This window comes from Microcaecilia unicolor, chromosome 14 (genome assembly GCF_901765095.1).
Source record: "Microcaecilia unicolor chromosome 14, aMicUni1.1, whole genome shotgun sequence".
Classification (NCBI taxonomy): Eukaryota; Metazoa; Chordata; class Amphibia; order Gymnophiona; family Siphonopidae; genus Microcaecilia; species Microcaecilia unicolor.
The window spans coordinates 37,724,732-37,749,854 of NC_044044.1; the positions used below are offsets into that span (position 1 = coordinate 37,724,732).

At 45.4% G+C, this 25,123-nt stretch overlaps 1 protein-coding gene across 1 annotated transcript in view; it reads right to left on the bottom strand.

The window, feature by feature from the left end:
* Positions 1–1,244: 1,244 nt before the first annotated feature.
* The window catches only part of LOC115457460 (putative PIP5K1A and PSMD4-like protein), a 29,060-nt gene continuing 5,181 nt past the window's right edge, over positions 1,245–25,123 (bottom strand). Inside the window, exons 3-25 of the mRNA XM_030186874.1 lie at positions 24,797–24,889; positions 24,376–24,506; positions 24,034–24,151; positions 23,539–23,691; positions 22,745–23,044; positions 22,200–22,405; positions 21,309–21,392; positions 21,012–21,060; positions 20,564–20,648; positions 19,749–19,886; positions 19,475–19,604; positions 16,848–16,908; positions 15,795–15,889; positions 10,107–10,157; positions 8,465–8,605; positions 6,705–6,819; positions 5,710–5,796; positions 4,955–5,023; positions 4,505–4,720; positions 4,009–4,117; positions 3,298–3,429; positions 2,925–2,992; positions 1,245–1,778 (exon numbers count right to left, since the gene is read on the bottom strand). Of these exons, the coding sequence (XP_030042734.1) occupies positions 1,611–1,778; positions 2,925–2,992; positions 3,298–3,429; positions 4,009–4,117; positions 4,505–4,720; positions 4,955–5,023; positions 5,710–5,796; positions 6,705–6,819; positions 8,465–8,605; positions 10,107–10,157; positions 15,795–15,889; positions 16,848–16,908; positions 19,475–19,604; positions 19,749–19,886; positions 20,564–20,648; positions 21,012–21,060; positions 21,309–21,392; positions 22,200–22,405; positions 22,745–23,044; positions 23,539–23,691; positions 24,034–24,151; positions 24,376–24,506; positions 24,797–24,889 (2,799 nt within the window). The 3' untranslated portion in view covers positions 1,245–1,610. The remainder of the gene's footprint in view (positions 1,779–2,924; positions 2,993–3,297; positions 3,430–4,008; positions 4,118–4,504; positions 4,721–4,954; positions 5,024–5,709; positions 5,797–6,704; positions 6,820–8,464; positions 8,606–10,106; positions 10,158–15,794; positions 15,890–16,847; positions 16,909–19,474; positions 19,605–19,748; positions 19,887–20,563; positions 20,649–21,011; positions 21,061–21,308; positions 21,393–22,199; positions 22,406–22,744; positions 23,045–23,538; positions 23,692–24,033; positions 24,152–24,375; positions 24,507–24,796; positions 24,890–25,123) is intronic.

A 25,123-nucleotide genomic window follows, 5' to 3' on the forward strand; every position in this document is an offset into this window, starting at 1 on the left:
TCCTGAAGGATAAATTGCATATCACTAGCAGTAGCTGCGCAAGCTCATTTTTCAGTTCTATCAGTACTCTAGGATGAATACCAACCGCTCCAGGAGATTTGCTACTCTTCAGTTTGCTGAACTGCCCCATTACGTCCTCCAGGTTTACCATGAAGTAAGTTTCTCCGACTCATCCGCTTGAAATATCATTTCCGACACCGGTATCCCACCCAAATCTTCCTCGGTGAAGACCGAAGCAAAGAATTCATTCAATCTCTCCGCTACGTCTTTGTCTTCCTTGATCGCCCCTTTTACCCCTCAGTCATCCAGCGGCCCAACCGATTCTTTTTTTCGTAATCCTTCTTGGCCTTCTTTATCTGCGCCTTGCATTTGCTTTGACACTCCTTATGCTGCTTCTTGTTATTTTTAGACAGTTCCTTCTTCCATTTTCTGAAGGCATTTCTTTAAGCCCTAATAGCTTCCTTCACCTCACTTTTCAACCAGGCCGGCTGTCTTTTGGAGTTCAATCTTTCTTTTGTAATTAGTGGAATATGTTTGGCCTGGGCCTCCAGGATGGTATTTTTGAACAGCGCCCATGCCTGTTGTACAGTTTTCACCCTCTCAGTTGCCCCCCTAAGCTTTTTTTGCCATCATTCTTCTCATTTTATCATAGTCTCCGGTTAGCTTGGCAGAGTTTAAAAAGGGGTTAGACGGTTTACTAAAGGACAAGTCCATAAACCGCTACTAAATGGACTTGAGAAAAATCCATAATTCTAGGAATAACATCTATAGAATGTTTGTATGTTTGGGAAGCTTGCCAGTTGCCCTTGGCCTGGATTGGCCGCTGTCGTGGACAGGATGCTGGGCTCAATGGACCCTTTGTCTTTTCCCAGTGTGGCATTACTTATGTACTTATCCTGAAAACCTGACTGGCTGGGGTGCCTCCAGAACCAGGTTTGGGAATCACTGGTTTATAGGGACATAACTGAAGATAAATACATAGGGGCAGCAGACTATAGTGTCTTCTGAATTACAGTAAGAATTTTAAAGTGACGGCAAAATTGGACAGGAAGCCAGCGATGATACATAAGTAACCGAGATACAGGGTCAAATTTACAGGCACAACAGCCAATGCCTATTGCAGTACAAAATCACACTAGCACACCTCACCTCTCTGCCATGGCACATGCAACGCGAGTCTCTCCCCACAGCTTAATCCCCCTTACTACATCTCCCGCACTCTCAAACAAGGCACAACAGAGATGTTTAGAGTTTCATGGTTTATTTCCAAGAGTGCAGACACCAGTGCCTAGTTGAAATGCCACAGGTGCTACATCAGCAATTCCATCACAAAGATGCAGAAAACATTTTAGTCCAGTGCTGGGACATGCCTTCTGCTCCTCATCTGCTAGTCACCCACAGCACTAGACCACACTCTCCACCGCAGTACAGTACTTTTCAAAGCCAAATCAGAATACAGTCTTTAATACATATACATAGCAATACTGCATTCTTTTAAAACATCTTTTATTAACTGTTACACCAAAGAAAATCCTTTCTAGCAAGAGAGCCAGCAGTGAGGCAATGTGAACTGAAAGATGCGCTGCAGAGTCTAGAGCCTGCAGCAGGCCTCACTTCTTCTCCTGCTCCTTTTTGTCCTTCTTCTCCTTTGACGACTGGGAGGCCAAGGAGCCCATGGCATTACGGATTGCTTCATTGTTGGGGTCCACCCCCGGCAGGTTCTCCAGCACACTCTGCAGGAACTCGGGGTCCTGCATGACATCGTAATCATCTTCCTCCTGAAAAGACAACGGCAAAGCAAGGTCATTCCTGCCACCTTTAGCCAGAGTACACGAGGGCAGCCGTTCCTAAGGCACACAGTGGGCAAGCCATGTATAGCTCTGCTCTCTGCAGCAGTTCAGCGACACTGGTTCCAAATTAATATACTAAAAAACAGGTATGCAAAACTACACCTGAAATGATAAACTCAGACAAGCACATATAAAGTGAGTAAGATATGCTAGGACCCAGGATATGTGCAGAGGGGAAGTCAAGTTTTACAGCTCATCCTTTTTTTTTTGATCTGACAGTTCTCCCCTACTCAAATTAGAACCAAACTGGTAGGCTCTACACCTGGTGAATTTCTCCTCCTCAGGATGGTCACTATGGAGACCGATTTATTTGGAACTAGAACCAGTCAGATGATCTAGGCATCATTCCCACCAATGGTAACTACCTCCCCCAGGGCTGTGAAAGCTTCCTTTGCAGAATCCCCAAACTAAGCTGTCTACACGATGGTGAACAGAACTTTCCATCTAAGTCAGGGGATTAAGAAAGGCAACATCTTAAGGAGCTTTAGGGGTTAGATCCAGTTTCCTTCATTAGTCACAAGCTCTTTGAACTAGAAGGATTTACTGCCACATCTGATGACCAGACCCCCCTCCCCCACATATATATGTTCCCTGCAGACAAGTACAGGCCTAGCTGACTGTGCACTATTCTTTCCCTGACCCCAGATGCTGGAAGCTCATCCCATATATGAGAGACCACGTTATCTGTGTGCTGATCCTTATTTTCTATTAATGGAACAGAGCAACCACACAGAAACCGAGGATAGAGAGCATATAGCCTATCCAGTCTGTATTTCCTTTCCTCTCCCTATCCAATCTGCCCATTCATAACAACTAAGGTAATGAGAGGAGTATAAGTGGAAGCAAGGTGGTTAGATGAACAAGTGGGATACTTTCTGGATGCTGCAGAAAAGATGCTCCCAGGTCATAAATGAAGCCTGAAGGAGCAGCAGCACAGCAACACCCCTGCTGGTTTGAACAGGTACTTCCAGCGAGCCGGGGAAGAGCCAGTTCCTGAGAAACGAGATTTAAACAATTTCCATACATCAGCACATCTGGACAGCAGCTCAGAATACAGCGGGATTTACATCTTACCTTACAGGGTTCAGAAGTGTCCATAGCAGCACCACTGTCAAGGTCTGCAGATTCCGCTTGTCCAAACTCTGAAAAGAAAGGGACAAGAACAGGTTAGCTCAACTCCACGTGTACGCACAGATTCCCTCTGGGAGCACCAGTGGAACATGTACTCAGCTAAAGAGGGATAGCCAGGTGCCTGTACTTCCATCTTGACTACAACGGGCCAGAAGTTAGGAAAATTGTTCATGCACAGATTGCCTTGTTTCTTATACTCAAATACTTCAGGGTCTAACGCTGCACTGGAGGAAGACAGAACGGGGGTGGGGGGGGGGGGGGGGGTGGGGGGGGGGGCTTTGGAGTGGAGCATCCCATGAACACAAGCTGAACTTACCCGCTCCCTGCAGTGACATCTGCATGGCATAAGCAATCTGCTCATCCTCAGTCATAGTACTGAAGTCTGGCAAGCCGCTCCTCCCAGACTCCTGCTGGCCAATGGTCATTTTCAGCAAAGCCTCATCCGAATCTGAAAGGAGAGGAGGGAATGCAGAAACCAAAGAGCCAACTAGTCCCTCCCTGGCCAGTTGCTATGGTGCCTTCCAATAATTAGAAAGCTTTCAGACTAATGCTGCAATTTGAACAAATTCTGACTCTCCCTAGGTGTGGTGACATGTAATCCTGTGGGTTCCAAGTTTCAGCTGCCCTCTGGTGCATCCATAGTAACATAGTAGATGACGGCAGAAAAAGACCTGCACGGTCCATCCAGTCTTCCCAACAAGATAAACTCATATGTGTATACCTTACCTTGATTTGTACCTGTCTCTCTCAGGGCACAGACTGTACAAGTCTGCCCAGCACTATCCCCTCCTCCCAACCACCAGCCCCGCCTCTCACCACCGGCTCTGGCACAGACCGTACAAGTCTGCCTACCACTATCCTCGCCTCCCAACCACCAACCCCTCTTCCCCCCACCGGCTCCGCCATACAGTTTCGGCTAAGCTCCTGAGGAGTGCCTTTTTTTTCCCAGCTAGGCGATTTCTGAAAGGAATGTCAACCCAGAGCAGCACTGCCTCACTCTCTCCTGGATTCGAGGAGGTGGTCTTACCATCGCCCCCTGTGGATGTAATCCCTGCCTCTGCAGCGGAGGCAGCAGCCGCCCGTCTGGCCTCTTCTTCTTGTCGTTGTCTCTGCTCTTCCATGGAAACCCGCAGTGCCTAGGAGAAACCGGAGAAAGCTTGCAGTTTGGCAGTGCTTGCTCTGGGCATAGTGCTGTGGCATGCAGATCAGACCAGGGGGCTTGCTTTATTTACTTATAGTGAAACCCATTTCGAGGTTTGACAATTAACCTAAAAGGCAATAGATATCTCCTGGGCTTTAAAGGATATCACAGTGTAAGTGTTTATCCCCTCTTGATCAAGACAGCATTCATACACACTCTCACTCTCTGATAAGCCTGTAAATTTATCCACTGCTTTGGAATATGCCAGCATGCAGACTGACAAGTGCTGGGGATGAAGGAGAGGTCTTATAAGGCTCAGACATCACTCTTCCCCTGGGCAACCTTGAGCGGACTGTAACAGCTTTCCCACCAAGTCTCTTACCAAAGCCAGTTCCGGATCTGCGCTGGGGTCCACTCCAAATTCAAAGTCGCTGGCCCCAAGCCCAAGCATGGCTCCGCCCTCGCCTGCGAGGATGGGGGAGCTAATGAGGGCATCAGCCAGGCTGGGGCCTGGAGGAACGGTCACCAGATGCGAACCTGTTCCCTCCTTCCCATTCAAGGTGTTAATAAATGCAGTCAGCTTCTCTGTGTTTGATTCCTGCATAAGAGTGGGGGAAAAAATGGATGTGAGGACTGACCTTGTGACTTAAGCTGCAGGGAATCTCTGTTCGTCTCCTGCCTGACAGGGCCAGGCTGTGCTTTGAAGGCAAAAATGACTCCTCTGTGCTATGGCCCCAGACTCCCTAGGCCGAGCCCCAAGGAGGCAGCAGTTCCCCTGACAGTGGAAAAGGGGAACAGACGTAACATTTCCAGAGAAAGCCCAGCCACTCACCTCCTCTCCGAAATTGATAATGTCTACGTTCACCTTCTCTTTCTTCAGGCGCTTAGCCAATTTCACGAGCTATGCAGAGAGAAAGAGGGTGTTCTTAGGGCTGTTTTCTTTTGGTGCTTCAGGTAAGTGTTGCATGATTTCTGATTTTCCATATCAATAGAAATCAAACAAAATAAAACATGGAAAAGAAAATAAGATGATACCTTTTTTATTGGACATAACTTAATACATTTCTTGATTAGCTCTTGAAGGTTGCCCTTCTTCGTTTCCGATCTGAGGAAGAAGGGCAACCTTCGAAAGCTAATCAAGAAATGTATTAAGTTATGTCCAATAAAAAAGGTATCTTATTTTCTTTTCCATGTTTTATTTTGTTTGATTTCTATTGATAACCTTAAGAGTGGACTAACACGGCTACCACACTCCTCTACTTAAGATGATTTTCCATACAAATCCATAGACTAACGGCTGACCTAGTAGAGTACAGAAAATCTAGACTGCTATGAGTTTTCCCAAAAGCCTCTAGTCAAATTGATTAAGCTATAAAAAGATTGCTAACCACATTTTGCCATTAAAGTGTGTGCAGATCTTTTACACAGGATGAATTCATGCCATTAGAAATCCAAGCTTTCCTCTCCTTCCCCAGTACATAACAATTTAATTCAGATTATAAGCTTTGAAATCCATCATTTGATCTGTAGAGCGCTGCACATACCTGGCAACACTACAGAAATAATTCTTCATAAACGGCTACTTACATCCTTTTCATTGTCTTCTATGGGGCTCCCCACAAACGCAATGATACGCATCTTATGATTCTTGCCTTGGCGGTGTTTCAAAGCCAACTGAAAAAATGCACACAGCAAGGAGACTGAAAACCTAAATACAGAAAACCCTACTTTCACAACTCCTTTGGATTGGAACAGGTAAATGCGAAATCAATGGTTTACACTTACAGAAAGCACAAAGACAAGGGGACACACCTCATGAAGTTAAATAATACGTTCAAAACAAAAATAGGAGGAGATATTTTTTCACAAGCTCTGGAACTCATTGCCTGAGGTTGCGGTATTAGTGTATCTGGCTTTAAAAGAGTTCCCGGAGGAAAAATCCAAAGTCTGCTATTGAGACAGACATGGGGAAGCCACTGTTTGTCCCTGGGATCAGTAGCATGGAATCTTGCTACTATCTGGGATTCTGTCAGACACTTGTGAGCTGGACTGGCCACTGCTGGAAACAGGTTAACGGGTTGGATGGACCTTTGGTCTGACTTCTGTTTTTATGAGGCAGTACATCAAGTAGACCAGTCAGAATAGTAACTCACTCCTTCCCCCCATTAAAGAGAGAGCAAAGGTAATATAGCAACAATAACATTAAAAACCAAGGAAATACAAATGAGCATTAAAACGCTACCATCAGATTATGAATGCAATTCTACAGCAAGAACTTGGAGGGAGACCGCTGCACATTGTACAGAGGGCAAAGCCCTGACAGCACAACACGAGCTGATGACATGGAACTACAATCGCCACAGTGCTTTGCCAGCCTTCTCATCTAAACCACCTCCTGCTTCACGGAAGTTTACATTGCACTACAATGTTTGATGAGACCAGTGGCATTAGGTCTTCATACTACTGCACCCCACGAGCAAAGGTGTCATTTGGTTTAGTGTTTCTTCTTTTTAAGTCGAGGCAAAGATTACATTTCTGTGAGCCCTGAATTACACAGTACTTCATGTCACAGGGACACTTACATGTGCAATGCGGATTCCTGTACAGAACGTTATCTTCCCTTTTGGCTGGACTGAATGTAGCTTGGAAAGAATTCGACCCGTGTCTGGGGTCAGTGTGGTCAGTACTTCACAGTTGCTACAGTGAAAACAGAATGTTAATTAGCAGCTGCTCTAAACAAACATTTTGCTTAGTGCTTCACCAAGTCTGAATAAGCGTTGTGAACGAGGTCTCTTGTCAATCAGTGCAAAAGGACTGCTGAGCAAGTCCAGCAGCTCTTGTACTGGAAGAAAAGCATAATTTCATTAAATTCATGAGATGCCTGTCCGAAAAAGTGCAACTTGATCTACACAAGTACATTTATAATCAAATCAACTCAGCAAAATATAACACACAAAACAGAAACCATAACAATCTGCAGACAGAAACTGCTCCCTGGATGCATCAGGTCTTACAGGTCCTGCAAAAAACAAACCCAAAATATAGGGTTTGATTAACCTGATGCACACTAAAAAGGAAAGCCTTGCCTGCTAATTATGCACTCCTACCAGCAGAGGGAGACTGAGAATTACTAGGCTTCCAAGTTAGCCTATAAATACCCTGTGCAGCTCCCAGTCAGCATTTCTTTAGCAAAGCCAGATGAGCTCCTCTGCACCCCTGACTCAAATCACAAACACAGTTCTACTCAGTATATTGTTCTTTTCTTTTTTTGAACCTCTCCCCCCCCCCCCCCCCCCAAAAAAAAAAAAACAAGAAACTAGGGAACAAATTGGAACAGACCCAGTAACAACCACCTAAAATTTCAGTTGATGATGGATAATTAGGAGTTGAAAAATGTGTTGGAAACATCAAGATTGGAGTCTGTGGCAACACTGACTTTACCGAGATAACTTATTCACTTGATCCCGACAGACCAGCTACTTAAAATGTTTGCTAGGATTCAGGATCCCATTTTTATGAACTGTAAGGTTAAGATATATCCAGGGAGAAAACGGCCAAATGTATTGCAAATTGGAGGTTTATTTTCCCTACGATTTCCTTATAGATTTTTAAATTTCAAGGTATTAAATTTTCATCGCATTTTTTCAGTTTCAGAAACCCAGAGCTGCAAGCCCTCTCCTTCACCAGCAGTATCGGTTCTCCACCATAATGTATGTTGCTTACTTACTGTTTACTTTGCTACGTTTTCTTTTGATTGGATTCATTTAGTATTTGTGGCCTATTCAGGTGTTTATTTCCTTTTTTAGGTTTATTAACATTTAATATACTGCTATGCTTATAAGCAGTCACAGAAGTGTACAATTTATACAAATATTTGTAAAAATCATAGTAAGAAAGGAATTTTATAAAAATGATAGGAAAACCGAAATCCAAATATGGGAAGGCTGTCATTCAATGCAAGTAAATAATTATAATTAAACAGTAAGAAGTTATTCCATCTAAATTTTTTGATTAAAAAAAATATTTAAAATAAATTCTAAATCACATCCGTGGTGTAATCCCGTGGTTGTTAAACTTGGCCCTGAGGGGAGATTTTTTCTCCCCAAAACAAAACGGTTACTCAATTTTCACAATCCAACAGGGTCTGTGACAAGAAAAGAATGAGACACACTGGCAGAGGGAGATATATGAGGACCAGGAAGAAGCTGATATGCTTATCTACCTCATGCCAATGCCAGACAGCACTATTTCTTTTTCACTTTCACACCCACTACCTTTGCTTCCTAACTAGCGCTCTCTGTGTATCTAGCATGAAGAACACATGTAAGACAGAAAGGCATACTTGGCAAGCGTGATGAGCCCCACGTTGTTCTCTGGATTGCTGCGAGTTTTTGAATGGCACACAATGTTCACAGCATCTTGCTGGGCCTGCAGGCGAGTGGGCAAGAAGTCCCCATTCCGCATATATTCACTATTATCAACACTGAAAAAGTAAACAACAAGAGTAGAGAGGGTCAGGTACATTAGGTGAACGAAGTCACTGTAAAACAGGCTGAGAAATTTGAAAAAGCTAACGTCACAGATTATTTGTGCAGAATTATAACCCAAACAATCTAAGCTACAACTTCTAGATGGAAACCAAAGCACACCCACAGGTCCCTCTGTTGTTTGTCTTGAAACCTTGGAGGGGGAACGGTGGGAATCTTTCTTCGTTCCTTTACCATGGTTTCATCCCTTTGGAGAAAGGACTCGAGAGAAATATACAAAGAGTTATGAGTCCTTTTTTTTGGTACTGTACCCTAGACTGTCTCCCTACTGTTATCACACTGAGTCTTCCCCAGAAAACTACTCACCCCTTGCCCAGAGAGTAGCTCTCTCTCTCTCTACCCTGTCATTCCAAGTCTGTACCACAGAGGGCTGCTCTCTCCCCAACCCCTCCCGGTGTCACTCTGTCATTCTTTCCCTGAAGGCTGCTGCTTCCCCCAGGTGTCATTCCAATACCCTTTCTCCAAGAGCTGCGCTCGCCCGAAGTCCCTTCCTCCGAGATCTGATGTCCCACCTCAGTGTCCCTTTGCCCAAGAGCTGCCAATCCCCCCCCCCCGAGTACTTTTCCCTTGACAGCTGCTGAACTCCCCCCCACCCCGTGTCACTCAAGAGTTCCTTTCCCTGAGAGCTGCTACCCCCTCCTGTGTCACTGAGTCCCATTCACCAAGCGGTGCTAACCTCCATCCCTTATCCCCCATCCCATTCTGAGAGCTGCTGCTGCCCCCCTTCCCTCCCTCCCTCCTCAGGGTGTCACTCAGAGTCCCATTCCCCGAGAGCTTCTACCCCCCTCCTCCTGTGTCAATGTTCCTTTCCCCAAGAGCTGCTACCCATCCCCCCCTCTCCCCTGGGTGTCACTCAAGAGTCCCATTCCCTGAGAGCTTCTATCCCTCCTTTTCTTCCTCCTCCCCCTGTGTCACTGAGTCCCCTCCCCCCTACACTCAGGGTGTTACTCTGAGTCCCCCTCCCCCCTCCTCTTCCTCCTCCTCCCCCTCCCCTCCCCCCCTACGCTCAGGGTGTCACTCTGAGTCCCAGTCCCCAAGAGCTGCTGCCCCCCTCCCCTTCCTCCTCCTCCTCCCCCTCCCCAAGAGCTTCTACCCCCCTCCCCCTGTGTCAATGTTCCTTTCCCTGAGAGCTTCTACCCCCCTCCCCTCAGGGTGTGACTCAAAGTCCCATTCCCCGAGAGCTGCTGCCCCCCTCCCCCCTCTTCTTCCTCCACCCCTCCCCTCAGGGTGTCACTCGGAGTCCCAGTCCCCGAGAGCTGCTGCCCCTCCCCCCTCCCCCGTGTCACTGAGTCCCCTCCCCCTTCCCCGGGTGTGATGACTCGGAGCCCCCGTTCCATAGAGCTTCCAGTCGTAGCGTTGTGTTGCGGCCTGGTCTTAGCCATGACTCAGGGAAAGTGGTCGAGTGACCCAAGCCAAGGTCCAAGGGCCGGTTCTTACCACACCATCGTACTCTCCAGCACCATCTTCTCCCTACACTTCTCCTCCGCTCTTCACAAACCAGTAGCAACGGACCCGGCCGCCGGCGCGCTCCAACATCCGCTGCTCTGACTGGCTCCGAGATGGCCCGCCCACATTCAGCACACGAGCGCACTTCCGGCGGCGCAGGCGCACTGCACTGTTTTGTCGTCGGTGGCGCCCAAACAGCGCAGGAGGCGGCATGACGTAAAAAAACATGACGCCACTTAGGTTAGTCTCTGCTTCCCCTTCCCCCGCGCAGCCGTCGTTCTGCCTACACTCAAAACAAAGCCAACCCAGCCTCTGCGCTGCTGCAGCCACTTCTATTTTCAAACAGGCCAGAGGACGTAGAAGAACGGAATAACTTTTCACAGGTGGAGGAGTAAGCAATGTGTCATTTGGGTGACTTATAGGGACACCTAGGTATAATATTCAAAACAGTCACTTTTTATTTCTATCCCACACTTAGGGGACGGATTGAGCCAGCCGGGTTTTACTTCCATTGCTTTCAATGTAACATAGTAGATGACGGCAGAAAAAGACCTGCACGGTCCATCCAGTCTGCCCAACAAGATAAACTCATATGTGTATACCTTACCTTGATTTGTACCTGTCTTTTTCAGGGCACAGACCGTATAAGTCTGCCCAGCACTATCCCCGCCTCCCAACCACCAGTCCCACCTCCCATCACAGGCTCTGGCACGGATCATATAAGTCTGCCCTCCACTATCCTTGCCTCCCAACTACCAACCTCTCTTCCCCCACCTGCTCCGCCACCCAATTTCGGCTAAGCTTCTGAGGATCCATTCCTACTGCACAGGATTCCTTTATGCATATCCCACGCATGTTTGAACTCCGTTACCATTTTCATCTCCACCACCTCCCGCGGGAGGGCATTCCAAGCATCCACCACCCTCTCCGTGAAAAAATACTTCCTGACATCTTTTTTGAGTCTGCCCCCCTTCAATCTCATTTCATGTCCTCTCGTTCTACCGCCTTCCCATTTTGGAAAGCAAAACATGAAGGTTGGGCACATTAAAAAAAAAAAAACCCCACTTCTTCCTGGGCCTAGATCAAGAGAGAAATATGGTGCATGGGAACTTGCTCCTTTTGTTTTGTGGAATACAATGGTATATATTACAAAAATGCACTTAATATTGTTTATTACTACTATTTAGAAGAGAGATATTCAACAATGAAGGCAAAGCTTAACTTCTTGCAGATGTCCAGAGTCAATGTAAATGTGCCAACATTTTCCAGTTCTATAAGATACATATTTATTTCTTCTTCAAGTCAATGAACAGCATTTTCTCAGTTATTACCCAATTGCAAACAATTATGTTAATACATTTTGAATATTACTGAATTCTATTATCTCATCTCACTGTATTTCCAGTGTTGACACAGTATTTCATCACAAGGACAAAATATAAGAAAACCAATGGACTGCATTACAGGCTTATAGACCACTATGTTTAAACAAATGAGAGATCTACATGAAAGAGAATATTTGTTTTTATTATGAAAACCACTTATCCCTGAAACATGCTGAAAACAGAATAATCCATTTGTACAAAAGAGATGAGGTGAAGATGTGATTCCATGTGCCCCAATGAAAGGAGAGTTTAATTTTACTTCCAATCTTTATTGTATTTGTTCACACCGGAATCAGTTAATGCCGATTACGGTACTATGTAAGCCACATTGAGCCTGCAAAGAGGATACAAATGCAACAAATAAATAACACCAGGCTTCCCAAGGCAGATTACTGATGGGTTCATCATCTTAACTATTGGTGTAAACCGGATCTCCTCACTGAAATTTGGCCATGTATTACTGTATTGAACAGTGTAGAAAAATGAGCACAAAATACAGCCTTTATTAGTGGTTTCCACCAGCTACAATAATTTTTGAAGCTGTTTTAAGTGATATAAATATCATTAAATCAAAAATGGGACACTTTCAAATAAGTTAAAAACAACCAACCTTTTGTCATCCACCTTTTAAGGCACTGCCTATCCAACTAGAACAGCTTTTTACAGATGGACCACACAAAGGGAATCCATTATTTCTAATAATCCTTTACTATTGCTTTCAATAGTGTTTGCTATTGTTTTGGGTGTACTTGTGACTCCGCCTACTGGCTTCAACCCATATCAAGGGCTAGATAGCCTAGTACCGTCTCCGGGGCACAGCTTTAATGGTCACCGCCTCACCAAACTGTTTGTATCGGCACTAAATCTATTGTTGTTTACTTCCACATATGCGTTTCAGAGTGTCTCTTTGAATGCTTTAGTATGGCCTAGTTTATGTCTCATCTTGTTTAGTTAGGTTCTGAAAATGTGATTCTAAAAAGTTATTAATATTCCAAGCCATTTTCTACCCAGAACCACTTTGCTACTCTGTTTTGTATGACGTTCAGCAACGAACTAATGAGACTGTACATGTTTCCACTTAGGACAGCATTAACCACCAACTCCAGTGTTATGTTTGACTCAGGACAACCTTAACAGCCAGCTCAAGTGTATGTCTGACTCTCTTGCCTTTGCCTCCCCCACTCCAGAAATAATACGACATGAAAGCACTGTAAAGTTGAGTCAGGTCTTTTATTAAACTCCAAGCCAACCTGAACAAAATTATTCACAAAGCTGATTGGTTTCTTCCTTGTATGTACAGGTAGACTCTAATCTCCTGGAGCAGCACTTGTGCATCTTACAAAGCCTGTCAGGATAACAGTGTACTGCATGTTACAGTGACCAGGAACAACACTGGAAACATTGTGTGCTAAAAAGCATAGCAGAACCAGTTAAAAAAAACACAGCTCAGTTCACTCAGCATGTTTTAGATCAAGTAAACTTTAGGCAGCAGGCATTAGAATCCGTTTTCTAAAATTGAGATTTTTTTTTCTTCAGTTGTTTCCAACTTAATTTTTAAACACAATAGAAAGTAATGATTTTTTTTTTCCAGCAGTGCTTTAGAAGACTTAGAGGGAAGATGGAAACCACCAGGGCTTCTCCGAACAGATTAAATACAACCAAGTCCAGCCCTAGTTGAGGGCTATGAGGAAGCCTCAACTCTCCACTGGAGTCGGGCAGTTGCACATCCGTCCTTCCCCCTTCTCCTCCATCTGAAATAGAAAGTGGTAGACAAGGATAATTTGGAATGGGATAAACCCCTACTGGAAACAAAACAGAAGGTGGGTGGGGCACAACTTGAACAGTTGCTCAAGCACCACTGGATATGGTGGCAGCCGTTTAGACTTGGTATGTATTACCATGGTGGTCTGGAGAAGGCCCTGAAGAAATGAGGTAGAGAGAGCATAGGACAGACTAAGGCTAGACATCCACCTTAAAAGAGACTACGTGAATCTGCTTGGTTCAAGGGTATTACACACCTTGCTGGTGAGAGACAACCCAATTTCAACTGAAAGGTTATTCCCAAAACCCACTTTAGTTGAATTGGACTTAAGAGGGTTTGGGATTTTGAAAATGAGCCCTTCAATTGTTGAAAGTCTGAATTGGCCAAATAGAGACATTTCATCTACTTCAATACATCTGTATGAAGCTTGGCTTATGTCTCTTTTCCTTTTTTTTTTTTTGGGGGGGGGGGGGGGGGGTACCGTACGGCACAGTCCTGTATATTTTTGTAAGAGACATTTCTATATGACTAAAAACGAAGATTTCATCCATTACCAAAAATCAAGTGATGGCCAACTTTCCTACAAAATCATTTCATTCAGCAACTGTCAAGAGGATCCAGGCCTCCTGCTACAAATAAGCAGACCATTTAATCTCTTTACCCTCACGTGCTCACAACACTCTCTTTTCCTTTGAAGAAGAGGTAAATCTGTTTTTCCGTGTTCATCAAACCATGAATAAAACCCAAATCCCCTACATGTCAAAAGGCAGCAGCACAGGCCATGCTCTTGCATTCATGGCATACTACAGCCTACACAGATTTCCAAAGTGCCCTCCTCGAACCCTAAGAGAAGGGGGATCACAAGAACAAGAAACACAGTGATTCTGGCAAGAGGGCTGGCCATTGTTTCCTATATATATAAAAAAAAAAGTAACAATTTTAATTTCTAAGTACAAATATATATATATCTACACCTGTCAGCCTTCCTGCAGTACAATAAGATAAATATAACTTCCATAAATACTACACCATGACAAAAAACACATAATTGAGAGCTTTTAATTCTTTCCCTCTAAGTAAAAAAATATTCAAGCTGGCAAGAAGCAACACATATAATACAGAGCCCCCATAAGGGAGCAGAGATGATGAGGGGAAGAGGCCAGCTCTAGCTTTGATATGCTCAGTGCGTCCCTACATCAAGATCACGAGGCATTCATGGGTCCACTACAGATGGGCAAGCGTGACATCAGTCTATTGCCTCTCGAAACATGTGTTCCAGTGGCAGAAGCCAGGTCCATTTTAGTATACAAAACTGAGTTCCTGCAATAAGTGAAAGAGCGGATAGCTGAGGTAAAGAGCAGGCACAACTTGGGAAAAAATGGTTCAGCAATACATCAAGCGCCTAGCAATTCAATGCCAAACCAGAAACTGGAGCCTGTTAACAGTGACCGTGAAAATATCAACATTTATACCGTGGTACTGCTGTGTACACCTGTCCTTCCCCTTTCTTGACTTCTAGATGAGAAAGCCAGCTCAGCAGAGCTTCTGCTCCCAATGCATCACTACCAGTAAAACTTGATAGCAGAGAGAGCAGAAGTCTGTCTACTGTCTGATCTTAGCACCAAGCCATTAAGATGGCAGGCTACTGAACACCCTCCCCCTCTTCAGTCTGAATGAATGACAATACACACGGCCTGCAGTGTCAGCCTCTGGGCTAGAAACAGAACTTGAAACAAAAAGTATGTTGCTCAGCTGTGTGTTAAAATGCAGCAGGAGCAGGTTACAACATTACAGAAAACACTGTCAAATGTTCACATTGCTATGCACCAGATGTAGAGAGTCCAGCGTCACTCGCTGGTAGTTAACCGACTGTGTCACAGTTCAGCACCAGCCTTGACTGCCTCCATACATCCCGTCACCAACAAAACTGCAGCCCACAGCTGGCACCGATTTGGTCCGCTCACTGGGTTTACCAGCTTCAGGCAGCAGCTGTCTTCCCTTCAGTCATGTTTCTCTTGGAAGAAAACACAAGTAGGCAGGGATAATGAAACTTCCCCAAGAGCAAAGTCCGTGATTAAGGCCTGGGGATGTCAGTCGATTTAACCTAGGGGCAGCTGGAAGGTTTCACGCTCTCAATAAAGTGCTGCTGCCTTCTCTTGGCTCCTGAAGAGGCAAAGAAAACGAACCTTCCCTTTCCTCTTCTTAAAAAGTAAGTAAAACCTAAATAGCTTTCTTCATGGCATACAATAAAACAAGTCCATTTGCTTGAATGCAAATAATTTACATATATGGATTTAAAAAAGAGACAAGCAGAAAAGCAGTTTTTAAGTCTCCCTCCTGAATGTGGGAAGCAGGTGGGTAAAGCCCAGGAGTAGGGCTGCACTGTCATTTCTCTTGGGATCACACTTTCTGCATCTTGCCCACGGCTCTGGTGGACAGCACACCAGCAAGCTCCAGGTGTCCTCTGGCCAGGTTTAGTGAGGAGAGGAAAGCCCACTTGCCGCCTCAAATAATTCTGGTTTCAAGCTGTACGGGTGTGTCGCCATCATGCCCAAGCATGTTATCTTTAAAACCTGCTCCCCATGGTCAACCAAGTCTGCCTGGCATTCAGAATTGTAGAGTTTCTCCTGTACAAGACAGACATCCAGCAAGAGGCCAAAGGAACCGAAATCTGCTTAACTGCAGAGTCCAGGGTTGTGCTGACTTCACATGTGGTGGAATCTCCTCTCACTGCAAACAGACAAGAAAACCAGGTACAGTTATAATATACCCCCACCTATTACAGCTATGCCACAAGGTATCTGGACTGGCAGAGGTTGCAGGTCCCTGTGAATGGTGCTTTCCTCAGCGACCCTCCAGACCGGTCAAGACGCTTGGGTTATGCACTTCTTGACCGGTCTGGAGGATCTAGAGGAAAGAAAATTAGCAGGTAAGACCTAATTTCACCATTGTTTGCCTGTGTTAGTGGCACAGTGAGGAGTTGAGAGAAGACAAAAGACCTGGTACAGAAGCAGAATGCTGCAACCACATCCTAGCACTCCTCTCCACACCCCCAATTTACCATATTCATTGCCACAGTTTACATTCTGAAACCCCTGGAAAATTACATCTTTTTCTACTTCCTTTAACTCATATATACACAAATTATGAAAATTCCATTAGCAAATTTTACAATGTCAAATCACACCTCTTCCCCTATTATCTTCCAAAGCCCCCCCCCCAAAATAAACCAACTTCTAAAAAATAACTCTAGCAGGCCTCATCTCTTATGCCCCACTAGATACTAGAGTCAAATCTCCTCCACTATGCCCCTAGCCCCCCTTCCATCAAAGTGAAGCAGCTTCTGTTTGACCCCAAAACTATGTGATGTCACGAAGTGTTCAAAATTAAACGTCTCCCGTGTGTGTCTAGTAACAAGCAGAAGCAAAGCTGTTTAGACACGATCATGTGAGCTGCTAAGTGTAAGCAGAAATAGAATCATTTTAGCCCCACTGCAAAGTAAATAAAAACAGCATTGTCCACGCTGAGCATCACCAAGACTTCCCTGCATTCAGACAGCCCAGCGAACGCACTACTTACAGTTCAGATGTCTGTCTCAAGCAGCTCTTCTGCCCTTTCATCCTCCTCTTCAGCATTTGCCGTTCCCCTTGAATGTGGAGAATGGGAAAACAGGTTAAACCCCCAGATCACTGCTGTGCTGCTCCAGAGCCTTGATCCCCGCAAACTTAACACTGCAGCCCACTCAACTAGCCAGGGGTTCTCTTGGGGCATTCGTCAATGAAGCAGCTGACCTAGCAATCTATCCACTTTAAGGTACAAAATCTTTCTAACTTGCTATGAATATCACTATGATCTGTTCACAGCTGTAGATCATTTCAACTTCCCTTGGCTATAAGATTTCCATTTTTTACACATGCAAAGAAGTGGAGTTAATAAGACACGGGCCTTATCACTCACATGCTGGCGGATGAGCCCTTTGTATCCTGATTTTTGCTTGCTGACTCATGAACCTCTACACCCACACTTCTACAAAAACAAAAGGGGAAAAGAAAACTCTAAGCCAAACCCTGCGTTCACAGCTTGGGGCCAGCCCCCTACTTCCTCAGCCCTTTTCCAAAGAAAAAAAAAACCAGAAGATGGACTGCACAAACATGTTTAAATGAGCAACTCTATGCATGTGACTCCAGTGAAAAAACCTTTGATAAGTTTTGAGGTAGGTAAACTGAACCTGTTGATTATATCAGCTCCTCAGGACTGCTACAGATACTTGCACACTTGCATAGGAATTAACAAAATATAAGAACATCCATCTAGCCCAGTGTCCTATTTCTAACAGTAACCAATCCAGGTCACAACTACCTGGCAGAATCCCAAAAAGCAGCAAGATTGTATGCTGCTTACCTTACCCCCTTTCCCCAAACCTACCTTACAGAAATTAGATCTTTCCTGATAACATTTCTTTTAGTCTCACCAGATCAGTCCAAACGTGTGGGTTATGGCCATTGACCAGCATGCGCAGATACAGTACAGAACTGTACTGATCTCATAAAGATCCTGTGCAGCTCTCACAATTCTGTATTTTATAACCAAGCAGTAGAAATCTAACAATCCCTTTTTTTGGTTTGTTTTTAAAAGAACATAAAAAACAAACTTTCCTTCAGTAATCTACCAAAATTGAACCATATACATAGTAATTAGGTCTTGCCTGCCAATTCTCTTCCATGTAGTCCCATCATATCAGTCCAGCACTTGCAGGTTTATCCATCCATCAGCAGGTGGAGATAGAGAGTACAAAGCTCTGCCATATAGGCCACTAGGGGGCAGACGCTCAAAACTCCGGAGCTGTGCTGAACAATGCCAGACAAACAGCAATGGAACAACTCCCTAATGCTCAACTCTAATGAGATGCAAATATAGGTGCGCTCATAGCTTTGAGCATTTGGCAGTTCAGCGGGAGGAAAGTGTCTGTCGCATGCACTCAAGAGTTGTGCGTCAAAATAGACCTTCCACTTCCGCATTTGCCCTTTGGTACCCCTGCTACCACCCCCAAGTGAACCGCTGCTTGTAATGTGGTTTGAACTGCTCCTTCTTTAGGAAGAAGCCTTGCATGGAGATTCCAAGGGAAAAAAAAATTTGAGCAGGCGGGAAAATTCCACTTTTTATCCTTCTCTGACGATCTCTCAAACTTATTTTGCTTCACTTCTCGAGGAACCCCAACCAATACACTTTTTTTTTGTACCCCGCGCTTTCCCACTCATGGCAGGCTCAATGTGGCTTAGGTACTTATTTGTACCTGGGGCAATGGAGGGTTAAGTGACTTGCCCAGAGGCACATTGGTCTTTTCCCAGTGTGGCACTACTTATGTACTTATTGCCCCATCTGAGGAGTGACCAGCATCTCATTATTGTGAGAGAGCCAATAAGAGCCTTTGCCAGCTAGAGAAAGATCCAGTAATAAAGTACCAAAAGCAGAAGGAAGCGAAACATAAGGAAATTGTCTGTGCATCTGAAAGCCTGAGCAGCCACCGGACATTGCCAACACAGATCTTTTTGAACTTCCCAATGAGGACCGGTACCCCCTGGGAGCCACATTTGCACGTAGCTGAATGCCATGTGTTGCAACATCTTTTCACCATTTCAGCCAGCATCGCCATGTAGTGGAGCACTGAGTGAATGGATGAGGTCCTGGAGAAATAGCCTAGTGCCCCGCAAGCAGTCAAGGCAGCAAAGCGAAAACTGCAACATAGCTGTACTCATGTATTAACTCAGCAGCACTCAATCTTTACTCAAGAATCAGACTCAGTTGGTAACTTAGTCCCAAGAGACATAGAAGCAGATGGTAGACAGGAAGGAGAGAGCAGGGGAAGGGGGAAGAATCCAGGTAGTGAGAACTGCAAAGAACCCCTATGGCTCTACTGAGGACTGGCTATTGAACTGGAGCTGTACAGCAACCATCCACCGCCTGCTGGAGATAGAAAAATACTGAACTGTGAGAGCTGCACAGGGTTTTTATGGGCTCAGCACACTATCTTCACCTGCTGATTAATGGTCATAACTCACATGTTTGGACTGATCTGGTGGTGACACAAAGGAACAACAGTTTATGGAGTTAACCTCCAGAAATCTGTCCACATTAATTGCTTTTACCACATCCTCCAGGGACCTTGAAAGCTTCATTATCTGCAGAGTTATGCCTTCTCTCAGCAAACTCACCGGCGTGTTGGAGAGTTTAACCCGCCACTGCCCAGAGAGGAAGAGGATAATGTTGTTGCTAAAGATTCACTGGTAGCTTCATCGACTAATGGTGTCCTGGGGAGCAGATCAGGGCGGCCGAATTGTGTACCTGTGGGGTGGAGAGATTAGAATAGATTAACAGCGTTCTCACATGAAAGTCGGTGGGGTGTAAGCCACAAAGATTAGATAAGAGTTTACAATTAGTTTCCAGGTCCTGGAGCCTGTGCTGGGGAGATGCGACAGGGGCACAAACCTTGCTCAACATCGGCTTCAGTTGTGACTTGAGCCTTGGCTTCACTGGTGAGCTGCAGCTGAGAGGGGATTTCCACTTGTGTGGTTCGCCGAGAAACACCTGGGATGTTGCGGTTCTTTTTAGAGGGAGAAGGCTTCACTTCATGACCAAAAAATAAATACATACATAAAATGCCTTACTTGCAGTTCTTGGTCATTGTAGGTTCACATGCACAATTCAGGGACCCATATATCATGCAATGAATACAGCCGTGTGGCTACAGAGGGTGAGCACATGACTGTGTAAATGAGAAAGTATCAACACTTTCACAAACCCTTTTCCTACTCAGTGTCCAACAGCAATGGAGCTATTCGTTTTTTGGCCAAGGAAATTCACTTTTGAGTTATGTTCTGAAACAGGTACGGACTAGAAGCCACAAATTCCACCGTACAAGAGAAAAACCAAACCATTTTCCCTGGAAGAGCCTTCACAAAACTGACAGCCATTGGAGCATGAGTTATCTGTGGTCTGGCAGTTAGTGTCCATGCTGATAAAAGGTACAGAGAAATGGGCACCACAGAAATGCCAGTAAAATCTTACTTGGAACAAGATAATAGGAAATGCAGTGGTATTGTGTAGCTGCAAACATTCAAAGAGAGCCCTTTGGGTACAACAGAACTGTTCATATTATTAATCATTTTTTCCAGGCCAGACTGGAAATACCACAACATTACCCCCACGGCTGCTGCAGAGAGCAGAAAGGCCCCGAGGCTGCCTCCATCGCTTCTTGACTTGACAATCTCTCATCGTAACCTACACTCAGAGGAGATACTTACAAGGTACCTTCTTGAAGACGGTACTGCACATGAAACGCTGGAACCTCTCGGCATAGAAGCCGGGTCTGTGGACAGATACTGTGTCCTGAAAATATGAGGATGAGAAGGAAGAGTTAGAACTGGAAAGGAATGATGAGACGAGAGCAGAGGGTGATGTGCACCTCAGCCAAGTTGGCTTTTCATCCATTCAATTGGACATCCTTATCCTCAGCTCCGCCATTGTGCATGTGTGTGTTTAGGGGGTGGGGGGTATGAGAATGAGGCAGTTTTATGGTTTCCACTACAATCATTTATATAGGTGAAAACAAATGTGAATGCTGAAACCTTCATTACAGCCCTTGTTAAAGCACAGGCCCAGTCCCTCCCTGTGTTCTGCATCAGAGCAGACCCACTTCAGACACCTATTATTTAAGAGATGTAATGGCTGGGCATCTGTTCCCTTCCTTACCCCATCGTGTACCAGTGCCTTCCAGGAGTGCTCCAGTTTCTTAATAAATCTGTTGAGTGAAGTGGGGAAAAAAAGGTGCTTACAATCAGCTTCGAGGATCTCCCCTAAGAGAAGGCACAGCACACTAAGTTTTTGTCTCCTGCTGCTGCCAGCCCGTCATCTCAGCTACAGTCAAAATGACACTTCAGGAGATTACTAAAACTGCAGCAGAATTTCAGACCCAGGCTCAGATCCATGTCAGAGCACAACATGCAGAGAACAGGTCCTTCCCTCCCTCTGGCCCAACACCTTGCTCACCTGTACGCCTGCAACACATCAATAACGCCAACATAGAGTAGCAGCCTTTCCCCCTTGGCACTGCGTGCTGGGATCCCGCCCATCCTAGGAAGAAGTATAGAAATGAGATGACTGCCAGGTTGTGCCAGTCTGTCTCTCACCGACTGACACCACCATAAAAACTTACTAACAAGCCTGACACAACCAACTACAGGTAGGGTTTACAATAGTAACCTTGATTAGCTGCAAGTCTGAAGACTAATTCAGGCCTTCTTTCAATCCAGAAGACAATTAATTAACCCCTTTCAGGTTGATTTTACCATCAACCTGAAAGGGGTTAATTAATTGTCTTCTGGATTGTTTACCAACATACCAAGTATTCTTCTGACAAGTCACATTTTTTATCTAATTTTAAATGTTTTGTGAGCTCCTCTGTTCATTACAACATACAGTTGCATCAGGCCTCCAAAACGCACTGGGGTAATCCACATGCACACATCAAAGAAATAAGCCACAGAAGGGGGGGAGGGCCTGGGTGTTGGCTTGGTATGATCACGAAAGAATGAATGTTAATTTAACAAGGCCTGAAATGGTGTACCAGTGGATTCTGGGCATGCTTGGCACAGATGTGGTTAAAAGACCAAAAACATCTGGGGGGGGGGGGGGGGGGGGGCAATGTTGAGCATATAAGTCTTCACATGCAACCCATCCTCTCCAAGCGTCACAATCTCAACTGGGCAGACCGGTAGGGCCACTGCGATCTTTATTTATGCAGAAACCCAGTAGATAAATATTCACACTCATGCCAGCCAATCACAGAGCCAATTTTATCTACTCTAGTTGCAGGATGTAGCAGTGAAACAGATTAAATCAATTCCTGCTCCCAGATATTCAAAGCCAGGGAACCCGTACTGGTCATCAGTCTCTATGGGGCCTCCGTGCCGTGCTTCTCCCTGGATGGACTCCATCGCTGTGGAGTACAATGCCTTCTGCCCCGCTGGTCTCCGCGTGTCTGTAAGGACATTCCTGTCCACTGCTGCCCACTCCTTCTGTGCCTGGTCTAGGTTATGGACTCCCACCAGCAAGCTGTAGTCCATGATTTTGAAACTCTGCAAAACCTGGAGAGGAAACAGAAAACCCTGCTGTAGAATAGCAGTGCGCCTGAGTCACACAAACCTTTAGTCTAAAGAGTATAAGTGCACAGGTGAGCCAGCACTGGCGATGGCGGCTTGCGTGTCGTCACTTTTTCTCTAGTTTGAAAAGATTCTTGAATCAGCGCGTACAGGGAAAAACAGATTCCCCAGGTCAATTCAAGAACAGGAAAAGAAAGCCCTTCTTACTGTCTGCAAAGCGGAGAAGTTGTAACAGTTGCATAGGGCGAAATCTACAGTGAGAGCCATGAAATGAAAGCTTCCCCTCCGATTAAAGCAGAATTTCTTGGGCTACAGCAGTCTTACCAGACAGTCCCTCTGGATGGTTTTGCACAGGGCACTGTACATGTCATTGTCTAAGAAAAGGCCATCTGGGATGTCCTGCATGAAATCTAAGTCTTTGTACGTGGGGAAGCTCTTCTCCCGCTCCTTTGGGGAGGCCCGGCGCTTGTAGGTAGAGCCTTTGAGATCATACTTTAGGTGCATCTTCACGGAGCGGGGAAGGAGGTTGTTCATCACCACAATTCGGATGTTCTTGCCACCAGCTTGCACACAATATAAACCGTAGAACTTGGGCAGCAGGGTCCGTGGATTCTGATTCAAGTTCTGGAAAAGAAGATTAATTCAGAGAAAGGTTTCTTCATGAGCCTTCCCCCCTCCTCACCCAAGGGGGGGTGGGGGAACAATAAAAACTGCTTCAGGAACATCCCCACCCCCACCCAAATCCTATGACTTGTACCGTATATAGATCTATAAATCTAGAACCAGGGAAAAATACTGATAAAACTTTGGCCCTGGTGATTTGATGCCATCCTGCACTCTGGCTGCTGCTGGTCTTGTGCTCCACACCGGGAATGACTCTGGACCTCTGCTTTTCAGAGCTGGTACTCTCGGCCTTGCTAGTAGTGGCATGCCGAGTCATTTGGTGTCTGGACTTATAGTACCGGGTGGTGAGTGGGGATGAAAGGGATTCTGGGAAATTTCATAAGTGAAGCACAGCAGAACTTATGATGATCCCTCACTGAGCAAAATGACACCAGACATTCTCTCTCCTGGGACCCCAATCCCACGCTCTTTGCTCTCATCCTGACAGCACTTACCATGTAATAACCTGGCAGCAGCTTCTGTAAGAACTCTGCCTCCTTGTGCTGAACAGTTTTGATTATGAACTCGTCATCCCCAGACACATAGAAGAGGGAGCCACTGGCCCCGGAGTTGGACAGCTCAATCAGTGGCTCATTACAGAGGGAGTACTGCAGCAAAGAAAGACACAGACATGAACATAAATAGGCAGGGAAATTTGCCACCCTGCAAAGACAGGGCTGATTTCTCTGGGCTCACACACAGCACAGTTTCAGAAAACAAAACAAAATGCATCTCAAGTTCTAACAGATTTTAATGAGGCTTTTAGAATTTTACCTCTTTAAAACTAGACGAGAATTCTAATGAGAATTTTAATGTGGATTATGAGGTTCAGTAACAGCCTCTGTATATATACAAGTGCAATGTCTGCCTGTTGTATAAATGGAGAAAGCTAACAAATTCTCCGGATGGAACAGTACCTCTCCCCATCCCATTGGTGGTACAGAACTCACCAGATAGTCATCGGGCCGGATGCCAAAGAGTTCTCGGAAGTAGCGGAATGCCACAGGGGCATATGTCTTAAAGCGGAAGTCATTGTAGTGATGGGCAGGAGTCAGGTTGCTTCCCTCACTGCAGAAGAGAGGACAACGCATCAGTGTCTCATCCGGTTCCCCCGGCACAATTTGAGACGCAGCCTCGAAAAACATTCCTTCGTAGGGCTGTGTAAACATTGCTCTTCTCCAGTACAGCTCTCCTGTCCCACCCCCTTTCACCAGGCTCAGAGCAGAGCACCTGCACAGCTCGTCTGCATAATAAATTCATACTACCGGTGTGAAGCTCCACCCAATTCCTACCTGGGGAAGAAAATGCTCTCCACCACGTAGAAGTCCTGCATGAGGACATCTCTCTCAGGCTTGGTGCTCAGGCTCCCTACGGTGTGAGTGATGCCCAGCTGGATGGCACCTTTAAGGGCAGAGGAGGTTGTCTGTGGACACAGCAAAAAGAGTCAGAGGAGGGGGTAAGAAGCACTTAAGAGCTGTAGTCTTCAGACCCCAACCTCCATTTTGTTCTAAATCATTCATTGTGCTCGACAAAGTGTGCCACCTACCAGCATAGCAGCAGTAACCACGATTCACTTTACTTGCTGAAATAGCGAGGCACGTTTCCAAGAGGCATCCGATCATTATTTTTAATGGCAAATACTGTGCTCCTCCCTCCCCACCTTGGACCCTAAAAGCAGAGAGGACAGAAGCTCAATAATCCCGAGCTGTATACCTTTTTGTACGTAGTTTCACCTGAGGGATCCACTCCACGGTGGCCGATCCTCTTCATAGTTAGGGTGGTGGGCTGTCCAGAAGAACCAGGCATCTGGAAAGAAGGCAGAAACAGTAGTTTTAATGTCATTTGCTCCAGTTGACGGCTCCCTTTCACAGAATAATAGCAATCCGATCTGCACCTAAGATGAATTTTGTCAGATGATTTGGGACTTGTGGCCTTTTTCTAATAAAAACTTTAAAGTCGGTTGTAGTTCTTAGCAGTCCAGATGTAACCTGAGGTTCTGGGGTTCTATGCAACTTGAACTGGAAAGCTCCACCTTTGGGA